Here is a 12,378-nt window from a genome sequence, read left to right as displayed (position 1 = left end):
TTGCAAAGTAAACTTACTGACAACGCAGTCTTCTCTCGAAATAGAAACTGTGTGTGTGTGTGTGTGCCTGGGGAGGTTTTTCAAGGAAAGGGGAAAGGGAAAGCTCACACCAGTGATAAATTTGGTCAGTAAAGTTACTTTTATTCTTTTTTTGTTTTATTTTTAAATAGAAGGGTTTTTTACAATTGAGTATAAAGATATTTGTAGAACGTGGAAATGAAATGAAAAAAGTATCTGGAGGAAATTCTTTTTATTGAGGAAGAGTTTACATATCTATGTTTTTAAGTATTCACCTACTTTATGCCGCCTCCTGTTAACAGGCATAATGAGAATATTGCACTGAGCATATGCATGGGAAACACAGCTAATAAAGCAAGAAATATGGTAAATACATTTCATACAACCTTAAAATAAAACAATCATACAACAAATTCTGAAGCACTTCTGTGATCTGCAATCTTACAATGATGTTCATTGTTCTTAAGTCTTTATTACAAATTGACACTTTTTGTAGAAAGATTTTGTATTGGTTAATAAAACCACAGCCTTAAAATTGTTGGCTTTCAGTTACAGAGGTAAGAGAGGTATCATCTGAATTCACATCAGAGCTTTTGAAAAAAAAAATGGCAGCAGTGCAAGCATGTGCCTCCTCCAGTGTCCAAACCTCTTTGTGGCTCTGCCATGGCCAAGGAACAGAGCTATGCAGCTCAACAAAGCAGCCAGTCTCACAGAATACTTTGAGAAAGTCTGGCACCCATTCTCTTGTTTACCGATATAATGCTCTGCTAAATATAAAATGAAGCAGAAGAAACTCAGCTAACCAAGAGAAGTTCCAACCAAGTCTGTCAATATTGACTACACCTGGGAAGTCATTAACAAAAGAGGAAAATAATTTTATTTGACCAACCAATAAAGTAAATTTATAGAAATGCTGCTCTAACAATGGGAAAGAAAGAAGTTTTCATAATATATGCTGAGCCCACTGTAGAAATAAAACGAAGTGTTACAGATTATCTGTTCAAGGATGATGCAAGTCAGGCTGAAGACACAAACCACAGCGGTTCCAACCTGTTTTCCACATGAACTTATTCTGAACAAAGGTCTATTCACAACAATTTTCAACTGTTTGTGGAAAAGCCACCCCAAATGTTTCAAACAACGCCATTGCTTCCGTTTACTATATGCACACTCTGGGTCCATCTCAGAGGCACCTTCAACAAGTGCTGGAACGTAACTGACCTAAAAGTAGTCTGTCTCCAATATTGAAATTAAGAGCAGTGGAAGAGAAGCTTTTGCACACTTCACCATTTCATATTGCTCAGGCACTGAGGATCAATTACCTTCAGCACAAGAAATTTTACCTTTAGGTTTTTTGCTAGAGCTGCCGTCCATTCCTCCCACATACAAATGAACAGTTGGGCTACATTTTGTCCTTTCACTTGTTATAATCTGAATTTATTTACATACAAAACAAGAGACAGGAAAAAGTTGTATTAACCCAAACACGTGAACCTTTGCCTTGTAGCAAGAACGCATTTGACAAGGCAGCTGCATTTACTTTAGAAGCATATATAAAATTCAGTGTGCCAATATCAAACAAACAGAAACAAGAATGTCATACAACCCCAATATATTCCAGTGGGCCCTTGACTATTAGGTACAAAAAAAAATTAAAAATCTTTTCACCACTTTAGTTCTGTTCAGGATGCTACACAATGAATAAATTACATCTTTCTGGGATAGCGTTCCTTTCACTTCTACACCTCAAAGAAATTCCAAACTAATTAATTAGAGCAAGAAATTACATTGAGCAGGATAACATTTTAAATGAAAGAAATGACTTAGAAACACCAATCAAAGATAATTTTATTATGATTAGCTGTGCTGAAGTCTAAGTCATTAAAATTGATGAAGAATGTTTTTACAGTGGTCTATTCTATGTAATCCATTACCTACGCTATGCTCTGTAGTTCAAGTCTAACAAATGGTATCTGATAATTCAATATTGAAGACTAAAATACTTCCAATGTACCACTTGCTTTCCCACAACGTTTCCAATAAAAAAAAAAAAAACAAACAGTAGCAAGTAGTTTTGCAAAAATTCATCAGTGGGAGAACTTTAGGTTACATGAGATATCATTCTGATTTTTACCTGCTCGCATTCTACATAGTCATGTCTAAATATGGCTGCTGTTTTAGTCTGAACAGTCATTATCCCACAAAAGTTACAACCATGGTTTGGTAAGAAATCATTCCCTGTGCTTTCTAACTGAGGACTGCCCAAAGGTACATTTCATTCCATGCTCTCAGCTGAAGTGACGAGCAAGACGAGCAGACCTATAATCAACACGCAGCTGAACAAAGGAGTGAAGGATGTTCTTGTCCAGATTAGCAAGTTGTTCTCCTGAGCAAACTTGCTTTAAGTTATCCGGGGCTACAACCAGAAGGTTGCAAAGTGCATGCAAAGTATCAAAGAGCTGTAACACCAGTGCAATCTGTAGTTAAGAGAAAAAAAAAAGAAAGAGATGGGTATTAAGAATAAAAGCTACTTTTTTAAGTCTTACAACACAACATCCATCTAGATTCCCAAAACGCTTCATCCCTACAGAAGATTCATTGCAGTCATTCTTTCTTCATGTGTGCATAAGTATATATACAGGCACATGCTTTTCTAAGTTTGTGGCTTTTTGTCTTCTTTAGGACATGATAAAGAACTACCGTTACAGGAACAGAATATATAACATCAGTATGTGAAATGCTGATGTTCAAACAGAAACGGAGTATTTTTATGAGGACTTCTTATGAAAACTGCTGGTGAAAAATAGTATCTAACTCCGAAACATGGCTGTACATCGCCAACATACACATAGCTTACCTTGAAGTCTTTGGCACACTTCCTATATTCAGCCACATCACAAATAGCCAACATGCCTCCCATGCAACTGTAGGAATATTGCTGTAGGTGTTCATAGATGAGTCGATGAAAACGAACTCCAAGCTCCATCAAAACTGTGTCCACATTCTTACCATCCATAGAATTCCTAATCTTTTCCACCTGCTTTCTGACATAGCTGCAGACTTTAACGCAAGCCTTTAAAAAAATAAATAAATTCTAGAAACCTGTTCTCATAAAGTGGCTACTAGATCATAAGCTAAACATCAGTTACTAAGTTCTTTAAAATTCCTGAAGCATGACATCATTAGTTATTTTCTAATTAACAATTCAGTTTTTCATTTGCCACAGAGGCAAAAATGCAAGTAGAAAGACAGATGCAAGACAATATTCCACTAAGTTATACCTCATGTCAGTTCAGAAGAGAGCACTTCTGCTTGTGCTTTTAATTTAAGCAATGCTTGACCAAGGGGGAAAACAAGGTGATTACAAGCCTCATCAGCAGTAATTATAAGCCCAAATTAACAGCCATCTTCACTCTTCCCACAAAGTACCAATCTTACTGCTCCACTTTTCCCATTTCCGTCTGGCTTCAGGTATTCAGGCAGTCCTCCTACTTCTTTCCATTAATAATAATTTGTTCTCTACACCTCTCTGCATTTCCCTAACAACAGACTAATGTAACCCAGCCCTTGAGCTGTATTTCTGCAGCCTGGAGTCTGGGATTTCAACAGATACAGCGGTAAAGAACATTTTACAGGAAAAATTGGTCTTGCCATACCCATCATTTTTTCTTATGCTTCTGACATCCTAAGGGGAAAAAGCACCCAGCAACTAGAGTATCTGATAATTAGCTTTAAGCTATGAGTTTCAGAAACTAGTTATCAGCTAAAAACCCTGTTTTAAATCTGGGCCTCTTGGGAAAGGAAAGAATGTGACACTTTGTCCAGCACCTACTGATCTGTGTCTGACGCTAGATACAAAACTCGTAATGTTCCTTTTCAGCTTGGGGAAGAGAGTCCAGAACAGTTTGCAATTGCTTAGTACAAAATGGAATTGCTAAGTAAATTAATCAAATACAAATGTTGTCAAATGCCTATTTGTTAAACATAATCCTGTACCTGATATCATTCATGTGCATTTGAAGCTATACGGATGAGTTGGAACTTGGTTTACTTACATTAGTATATTGAATCAAAACATTGTTTTCATCTTCTGGTTTAAAATCTGTCTTCTTTTGCTCTGCAGCCAAGATGTGCTTCATCTGTCCAATCATACAATTCAGCGTCCTTTAAAGTTACAAATAAATTTGGGGTTTTAAAGAGAACACTTTCATTTCCTTGATTTTTATATGTACATATATTGAAGTGATTCTATGCAAAAGCATGCAGCATAAAACGATGAGAAAAAAACCTCACTACCCGACATTTCTGTAATCTATAGAATATATACTAAAAGCAAATGTATTATAAGCAGTAAGGGATTGAAGTTGCAATGCAATTCTCTAGAGAAGACAAAGTTGATTTTAAATAAGCAGTTAAGAAAAGGAGAATGAGGGGAAAAAAAACCAAACACCTCTTTGCTCTAAGTTAGGTATCTTCAAGACCAACACACAGCATGCTGACCAGCTAGTTTTACAGTGGACACATTAACAGGGAAGTAAGCCATTCAAATCCAGCTCTTCAAAGAAACTGGATAGCGTTCTTCATTGCTGAGGGAACTGGGCAACTGAAGGAAGCGTTCCAAACACTTAGTTTAGTAGAATTAGATCACGTTGCATCAGAAAACACTTGCAAAAAATTAAAAAAAAGGGGGGGGGGGAGTGAGGGCAACACCTCTTTCTGTGCTAGAGCTTGGTATTTCTCTTGTTCGAAAATGCCTAGTAGAGTTTTACAGTGTCTTTTATTCCTCCCCCTCCAGATATATTTTTTTCAGAACATTATCTAAGGCCAAGGCATTGGTTTACTGTTGAGCACAACCCAGAAGTCAAACACCAATGCAGCTGAGAGAGGCTGCATACCTGTCTCAGCACCTACCTTTGTCAGGAACCTCCTCCTGTCTCTCCCCGTGCTTTTTCCCCCCCTCAACCTCCACCCAAACTTCCCTCCTTTCCCCTGCTCCCCTCCAAAAAAACACAGTCAAGGCTGTTATGGGACTTGAAGGAGTCAAGTTCTGTGGGTGAATAGGAGAACACCACATATGTCCAAAGAGGGACTAAATTGATCCTTTAAAACTCATTCTTTTCTATGCATAGAGTAAATCACTTTTATAGAGGTAGACAACTGTAGGGAATGCCATTCCAGAACGTGCTGTAGGACTTGTACAGATTGGGTGGCATTGAAACCATCAACACTGAGAAATTTGCCTTTTTTTTTTTTAAACTAGATCAGTTCTTTAAACAAGATAATCAGTTCCTAACAGCATCAGTGGTACTACAAAGCAGCATGTAAGCAGGCACGTAAACACATTTTACACGTAACATTCATCTGAAAGCTAATCTTGTTTGTACGTGCCAAAGCTTAAATGTTTTTGAAGACTCCATCCACAAACCTTTGAATGTACTCTTTTCCAACAGGGACTTGTTCTCCAAAGTCTCACTGCCACTTCTTAAGAGATTAGTTATATTACACAAACAGCTACAAACTATTCTAATGCTGTTGACTGACCCATGCATGCTAGAACTAATCATACAGCCTCAATAATACTTCAAGTATTTCAAGCTTTGAATTTAAGCCTCTAGGTAAAGTTCTAGCAGGAGCAGCTCAAACTTCGATTGTTACTTGCACATGTTCCACCTCCACCTTTATTTTTCCACATGCAGAAAATGCCTTTTAAGAAATAACTCTTTGAGCTCTCTGCAAATAAATTATATCAAATCTCTTCCTTATCTCTGCAGAAAGTGCCCTGTAGGACGCAAATGCAATGCCTGCTTTTCCTATGCAATGCTGTTCTCATCCCTCTCCAGTACGGAGTGATTCTCATAAAAACTTCAGTGATAATTTCCAGAGTAGCCCTCACTTCCCACAAGTAGGTTTATTTCCATCACTGCAGAGACAAAACAGCGATGTAAAGGTTAGGTAACTGGTTCTAGGCTGAATACCATCCTTGAAATACTGGAAGACTACTTGCTTCCTGGAGCAAAGTAGGGCAGTCAGTCACACAAGTTTGGTTTCCTAACATTAAGCTTGTTACTTTCCCCTGCTGCAGAACAGCTATGATTTTCATTTACAATTTTTATGGCTATCCCCTCATTTTTATATGAAGAAACGGAAAAAAGATTTAAATGAGTCACAGCCTCAAAGCAAGTCAATGTCAGAAGCAAAATTATTCCAGGTCTACAGACTTCTATGACTAGGTCTAATCCATAGCACTGCACAGATTCAAACAAGTCATCTAACCTATTTTTGTCAAACTTTGCTCCTTATGGAAATTCTGCAATCCTTTAACCTATTTCAATCATCACTCCTTATGCCTTTAAAGGGAAAAAAAAAAAACTAGCGTGAGACAATAAGATAAAACTGAATTTTATAAAATAAAATAAAAAGCACTCTCTCAGCATAACCAAAGACGTCAGTAATATCTTTCCAGAGGTCAGAAATCTGCCAAGGAAAATATACCCTCTAAACAAACAAAATCTAAACTTCCTATGCAGAATAAAGGTAGAAGAAATAAATTCTGTGTTCAGAAATAATTCACCTTTAAAAAAAAGGAAAACTAGTAATACATCACAAAGGAGTTTTACAGGAACCAGTGATTAACAGAAAGCTTAAATGTCTACTTGCCTATCAATGCCCATATCCAGCTTCACTTCCATTTGTTCTATGATGTCCTTTTTCTTCTGAAGGCATTCAGACAATTTAGGAGAAGAACTGCAACAGCATAAAGCGTTGTAGAAGTGAGGTTAAAATACCAAAACAAATTTGTTTGCTGGGGCTGTTAATTACAACAAAAATGTGCGAACATTTCCCATCCCATCAAAAAAAAGACTAGTTTAGATGGAGTTAGCTGTCTTTAGAACAGCAAATCAACAGCCTTAAAAGCCATCTGACCCTACACACAGGACTTGTGGAGTGCTGACGGGCAGTACTGCAGGACACTTCAGGCAGCATTGTGCCCACTGAACACGGTGCTTCTCTGCTGCTGCCAGCTCCGGCCACACTTAGCATGCAAACCCAGCTTTTCACAGAACATCTGTGAGCTCTGCCTTGAGCGATTCCAACCAGTGACTCCTTAACAACATACAGCTTTTATGTAGCTCACACGTGGCTCCATGGCCTGGTGAGCTTCTTCCTCTGCAGAGACTGATGTAGCCCCCAGCAATCTCTGCAGCCCTGATACTGCCAGCTCAGCCCAGGATGCAACCAAAAAAACCCTTTAGTCCAGGCCTTAAACATAGCAGCGAGGTCTCTGCAGAGCAACTCGTTTTTTCTTCCTGTCAATACTCTTGGAGCTCCCTCTCTCCCCCTGGTTACCCAAGATACAGATCAGTTTAACTTCCCTTCCTCCCCCTCCCATTACAGCATTTTATCTTCCACAACATCAAGCGGAACCACTCCAAGAATAAACTCCTCTTGACTGAGATGAAGAATAAAAAAATTGCTTTGTTCACCACAAATGACCATTCACAAAAAGGAAGGGACAATCAAAACAAAGGTACCTGATTAATGGCATTAGATGATCATTGAACTGCTTATCAAATAAATGGAAAATAGTATTGGCCTGGTGGACAACATCCAAGAAATAAAGATTTGCGTTCTTTGAATCAGAAGAGGGAATGCCTAAAGCAAAGAAGGTTTCGTTAGGACTGTAATGATATGCAGTTCTTTAATTAGCATGATGATATTTTAAGTATGCAGAATTTTTCCATGAGTTATTAGATCACAGGCTTAGAGTTTGAAAAATTTACCATGGTGCCATATATAGAATACTTCTCTTAGCTATATCAGGTAAGCATAGAAATATCTTGCTTTTAAAGTTTCTGAAAGCAAAATGAAACAATTTAAATATTTATTTAGAACACAGTTTTTATGCTTTCACTGAGGAAAGACTGGTTCTCATTGTCAAAATTTTAATTTCTTAATACAAGCTGTTTTCTTATTAGTGTCACTTTTTAAAATGCACAACTATAAAAACATGTTTGGAGCTCTTATAAAATGTGAAACACTAAGCCTTCATATAAAAATGTTATTCTGCTAGGGCACAGAGAACAATTAATAGAGGTAGTGTTGATGTCCAGATCTCCGATACAAATGTTTTTGAAGACAGTAGCACATTCTCATCTGTGCATGAATTCTCCAAGTAGAAGTAACACTTCAGAAGACATTAAACACTGACTCCCAAACACACAAACCAAATTTCATTTAGCCAATATATTTTGAACAAAGCCAATCAATAAGGCAAGGCAATGATCTGTAAAGTTGGTCTGCACGAAAAGGTCAATGAGATGAAGCGTTCAAAAGATATTGTACTCACCAGCAAGGCCTGTTTCTAATGCATAATCGATGTGTTCAGTACATAAGAATTCTACAAGCATAGAGAAAATTCTGAAAGCATTCTTCGGTAAGTCAGACGGATCAGAGAGCTTTAAAGAAGAAGAAAAAAATATCCTAAAGGTCAGTTCTACATACATTTGAAAGTTTATTCGATATTGATAAGCTTAAAATATAGCAAATACTTCAAAGTAACTGGAATTTTATTCTAAATTAAAAGTATCCATACAGAGAACTACTCAGGAGTAGCGTTTAGTATCAACAAATTCTTCAGCATCTACAGTTAAAATGAAGATAATATGCCACAGGATGTTATGTAAAGCAAAAATATAACAGGTTCTAATAGTAATAATAATAAATCAATGAAGCTATTCATTAAGTTCTTAAAACACAAGCATCTAGATGTAATCTCAGTAATCACCTGAACCACAGACTGCGGGATGCTGGGAGAAGGTGCCTGGAGAAAATGACTCTATACGCGCCCTGCCTTTTTTTTGTCTTTTACTAAGCTTCTGCTACTAACCACTGCTAGAGGACAGGACGCTGGGTTAGATGGACCTTCAGTGTCAGCCACCACGGCTGTTCTTCCATCACTGTCACCATACCTCAAAAAATAATCCAGACCGAACGTCAGCTCCATTTATCACAGTTCAGCTGGAGTCAGAGCATGAAAATTTTTATTAAGTAGAGCAATGCTCACATATATACCTTCATGAACTGTAAGCAACACAGGATTTTGGACAGCAACCTGTCAGTAAATCCATTTTCTAAAGAAAAATGTGACAGGGCTTTTGCAGGTAAGAAATAGGCCTTTGGTTTCTAAGGAATTAAGTGAAGATTTATGAAGCTCGGAATAAAATTACTATTGCAATTCAAGTTAATTTACATAACAGCACTCCCAAAGATTTCCTCTGTATGCCTAAAACCCAACCACACAAAACCCCACCCTGTTACAGAAATTTCTAAGCACAGGAATATTTCAATATACAGGTATGTTCAGAACCGTCGACTTATTTTTCCTAAAGCAGTCAGGACAAACAGTGTATCTGTATCTGTCACATAACATAAATATTAAAAGAAGCTATCCAGGGTGTTGTTTAACTTCTTCCTTTGCATAATGAATTGCCCCCATGACAAGCTTAGCAGCATGTATGATGACAAAGAAGTTTTTATGTACCTGTAATTCTAAAAATTCTCCTTATTTGCCAAGATCCATTTTGCACTGCTTCCCTGCTCACCCTCCCAAAAAAAAATACAATTGGTTTTAGACCAAGTATGAAAAAAAATCTGATCCTAACAGGAAGAAAAAAAAAAAAACATGAACAATTACAAAAAGTGGGTGTCATGAATTTAACAAGTTTGTAGCAACTACCATACTGAGAAAAAGAGATGTTCTACCTGTGTGTCCTGCAGTCACTGCCTTCCACCACTAGGAATGTCTGTGGTGCCTGTGCTGTACCTGCATTTTGTTACATCTTTACCCCCTCTTAGAATCTAAAATAGTAAAGCTTCTGAATATCTAAAATGGTAAAAGCTTTTATACACTGAACTAATTTAGAATGTTAGAGGCATAAAATATTGTTAGAATTAAGTGTGTTTAGCTAATAAAAATCCCAATTATTGATTTACGTCTGCAATTAAATTAAAAGGGGTTTCGTTTAAACTAAATACCAAACAGGAAGTGGCAGGCAGTAAAACAAGTGATTTAATTAAAACAAAAAGCTGTTTTCTTTTTAATCTTAAAGTATTTTTAAAGAACAGTAGAAAATTACCAAGGCAAACAATATTAAAGATTATTTCTACTCATGTAATAAATAATTTTGCTGGTGATACGGATGATTGGTCTCTTAAGCTAGAACAAGTGGCATTTGACACAAAAGAACAATGGCTGAACTACTCTCTGTATTCTTAAAAAAGGAAAAAGAATACACTAAATGCTTCCCAGTTCTTAGGTCCAGTTTATTTAGAAAAAAAAAAAAAAAGCACAGACAGTATTAAAGAACACATGTAAAAGGAAACCTACAGCCCCCATCATGACCCTGAATCAGTGAAAACTATAAAAGAGAATTTGTTTAATAGACTAAAGCCCTCCCTATCAAACTGAAAACTGAACCTGAAGATTTAATTTCATACACACAATTATATCACTAGTGGAGATTACAGGAAGCAAACTTACCCTGTGACACCTTTCAAAGGCTTGTTTAGTTTCTTGCAAAAGGTTAACCACCACTTCTTGTGAGAGAAAGGTTTCTCCATGGGTATCAATACTTGGCCCCAACGGCAAGTTTGTACGTTGCCTTATTCTCTCTTTGAGGTCTTGAATGCTAGGACAAAGAAATACCAAAAGATTTCACTGGATGGAAATTTTGATGTTCACATTCAACAGTGATTTAGGATGTTTTAGTTGTTAACTCACAAAAACAGAACCCAAGACACAGTTTAGGATTTGCAAGCATTAAGACAGTCTTGCAAGCTTAAAAAAATTGCTAGTAAATGCAAAACAACCACCTCTGATCCCAGAGTCAACCATATTCTACCATGGCACATTTGCACCATGGGAGCAGCTATTCCCCCGCTGGGGAATAAAAATAATTTCAATTAAATTCTCTGGGATGTATGCTCTGTGGACAAAGTTTATCTTTCATACATTCACGCATTTTACTTTCAAAACACAAATGAGAGCTTTCTATCTCATCCACACCCACAAGGCCTCTCATCCTCATTCCTATCTACGCAGTCCTGACTTAGTTGAGCATGCTCCAAAACATTTCCATGCATAATGCAACCCATAAAGTCTGTCATTATAATCAATTTAATTTTCCCCAAGAAAATTAAATTTTCATCTTCGCTTTTTAATTCATTTAATTATTTTGTTATTGTTGTTGTTCCCTCCAAATCACTTTTCATGCCTGACACACTGACCCCAACAACTCTTTGAAAGGTGCAGTAGTCTCATCACTTCTGTCTCATAAATTTTAATTCTTCCTTTCCCACGTCTCACTACTCGTTTATTAGTTTCTCTACCTTGAGGATAATTAAGTCTTGTTTTTACCTTTCTCTAAGTCCATTGCATCTTCTGGGCTCATTAAGAGCTTTCTCACTGACATTGCTATGGTCTTTTCCCCTTCCTAGGTCTTGGGAGGGGACCACAAGACCTGGGCAGGTGAAAAAAAACGTATGCTTTTAGATACACACATACACATGCGTTAGGTACCTTAATTTTGCTTCAGTCCTTTTGTGGATCTGGATCCTAAGTTGAAACATAGGTTTAACTGGTATTTTTCATTTTCCATGAGTATATAAATACCATGCATCACCTTTCACATGTATCAAGAGCAATACGCTTTTTAAGGGAAGTTAACATAAAATGATAGCAAATGTAAAAAGCTGTAGGTCACTTTAGAAGTGACTTTGCCCTTTTGCAGTTGATCACTGCGCATCTGGCATGGTAAATACTATGTTTCTCCCCTTACCACCTCCCTTCCACTTTAGAAGTAGGGAACTAATAGAAGAAACTTACCCTCCAGTGCCAATAGACCTCTTCTGGTGGTTTTTGGAATCATAATAGCGTTGCAGAATCATAGCGCTCCTACTTTTCAGATAACCAATTTCCACCTCAATGTAATTCTCCAAGTAGGAAATGAAAATGGATTTGATAAGCTTAGACAAGAAAGTCTGCTTATCAGTACCCAAGTTAAATTCCATCAATTTGCTTGAAAGATTAGTAGTTCTTTATGCAAAAGAAACAAAGAAGGAGAGAGGGGGAGAAAGCTGAATTTGTATGAATTACAGCATTAAATGTTTGTAAAGTACATAGTACAACAGAATCCTGATCGTGATTAGGACTTCTAGCAGCTTTATATTTAAGTAAAGAACTTCGCATAATTCATGTTTGATTACATGCAGCACAATTGCAATCAAAGTCAGATATAGAGGACTGGCTTTTGCCCAGATTTAAAATTACACTCAAAGACCACTATACTAACTATTTCCCAT

At 37.0% G+C, this 12,378-nt stretch overlaps 1 protein-coding gene across 1 annotated transcript in view; it reads right to left on the bottom strand.

Moving 5' to 3' along the window:
* Positions 1-235: 235 nt before the first annotated feature.
* EXOC5 (exocyst complex component 5) overlaps positions 236-12,378 on the bottom strand; it is a 28,683-nt gene continuing 16,540 nt past the window's right edge. The window contains exons 11-18 of the mRNA XM_080593405.1: positions 11,903-12,112; positions 10,559-10,706; positions 8,366-8,474; positions 7,551-7,671; positions 6,676-6,762; positions 4,074-4,182; positions 2,876-3,091; positions 236-2,495 (exon numbers count right to left, since the gene is read on the bottom strand). Of these exons, the coding sequence (XP_080449531.1) occupies positions 2,307-2,495; positions 2,876-3,091; positions 4,074-4,182; positions 6,676-6,762; positions 7,551-7,671; positions 8,366-8,474; positions 10,559-10,706; positions 11,903-12,112 (1,189 nt within the window). The 3' untranslated portion in view covers positions 236-2,306. The remainder of the gene's footprint in view (positions 2,496-2,875; positions 3,092-4,073; positions 4,183-6,675; positions 6,763-7,550; positions 7,672-8,365; positions 8,475-10,558; positions 10,707-11,902; positions 12,113-12,378) is intronic.

Source organism: Anser brachyrhynchus, assembly GCF_964034855.1.
Source record: "Anser brachyrhynchus genome assembly, chromosome: 5".
In the NCBI taxonomy this organism is placed as follows: domain Eukaryota; kingdom Metazoa; phylum Chordata; class Aves; order Anseriformes; family Anatidae; genus Anser; species Anser brachyrhynchus.
The sequence above is the reverse complement of the archived record's forward strand: the minus strand, read 5'-3'. Positions and strand labels throughout refer to the sequence as shown.